This window comes from Cariama cristata, unplaced genomic scaffold, assembly GCF_000690535.1.
Source record: "Cariama cristata isolate BGI_N322 unplaced genomic scaffold, ASM69053v1 scaffold23087, whole genome shotgun sequence".
NCBI lineage: Eukaryota > Metazoa > Chordata > Aves > Cariamiformes > Cariamidae > Cariama > Cariama cristata.
The window spans coordinates 1-848 of record NW_009626393.1 but is presented as its reverse complement, the minus strand read 5'-3'; the positions used below and the strand labels follow the sequence as shown (position 1 = coordinate 848).

At 61.8% G+C, this 848-nt stretch overlaps 1 protein-coding gene across 1 annotated transcript in view; it reads left to right on the top strand.

Moving 5' to 3' along the window:
- Window positions 1-250, top strand: part of TCF25 (transcription factor 25 (basic helix-loop-helix)) — a gene marked incomplete at both ends in the record, with an annotated part of 16,850 nt that extends 16,600 nt beyond the window's left edge. Inside the window, one exon of the mRNA XM_009704023.1 lies at window positions 171-250. Coding sequence (XP_009702325.1) covers window positions 171-250 — 80 coding nt within the window. The remainder of the gene's footprint in view (window positions 1-170) is intronic.
- Window positions 251-848: the final 598 nt, after the last annotated feature.

The following is an 848-nucleotide window of genomic DNA, read 5'->3' as shown; positions in this document are numbered from 1 at the left end:
TTGGGGGACCGGGGGGGGCGGGCCGGTCTGCAGCCGGTGCCCGGCTCTGCTGCGCTCCCCGAGACGAAGGGCTGTCCAGCTGGTCCAACCGTCTTCATGCTTTGGTGTTTACTGCTGCTGGCGACGCAGCCTTCACCCCTTCTTTCTTCTCCCCCCCCCGCCCCCTGCAGGAGGTGACCTCGCAGCCTGTGATGGGGTTCGACCCCTTACCTCCTTTGGACTCCATCGTTTCCTACACCAGACCAGAAAGGTACCTTCTCCACCCCTCGCTTCTGCGGTGGCACGGCCGGCGTGTTCCTGGCACACCCTCAGCTCCGGGCCTGGGTGCATGTGGGTGCTGAAGGAGCTGACGTCCTCCTCCACCTCAGAGGAAGAGCAGCCTGGCTTGTGGCACTCGCCGACGGGCAGAGCGTACAGGCAGGACTGGTCCTGCTGCCTTTCCTTGGTGGTCACCGCCGGCTGTTTGCAGCCATTAAGGCAAAGGCCACTGAAAACTTTGGCAGTTTCTTAACTGAGGTGGTTTGGGGTAAATAGGGGTTTAAGCGCAGGCAGCCGTGGTGCGCACAGACTGTTGAGGTGAAGCCCACGTGTGCCTTAGCTCAGAGTGAACCTGGTAGTGCTTTTAATGGCTGCTTTGCCCAGAGGCGGGCCAGCCGCTGGCTGCCTGGGGTAAGAAATCCCCGAGAATCCGCCGATACCCTGGTTCGGGGCTGGCTCGGGAGGGGCTGTGCCCTGCTCCGGACAGCACGGTTCTCTGCAACATCTCTGCACTGTCTGGGCCCCTGCGAGAGGTCAAGTACCAGGCTGCTCCCTTAACCCCAGTGTGACTTCTGTCTTCCAGAACGAAT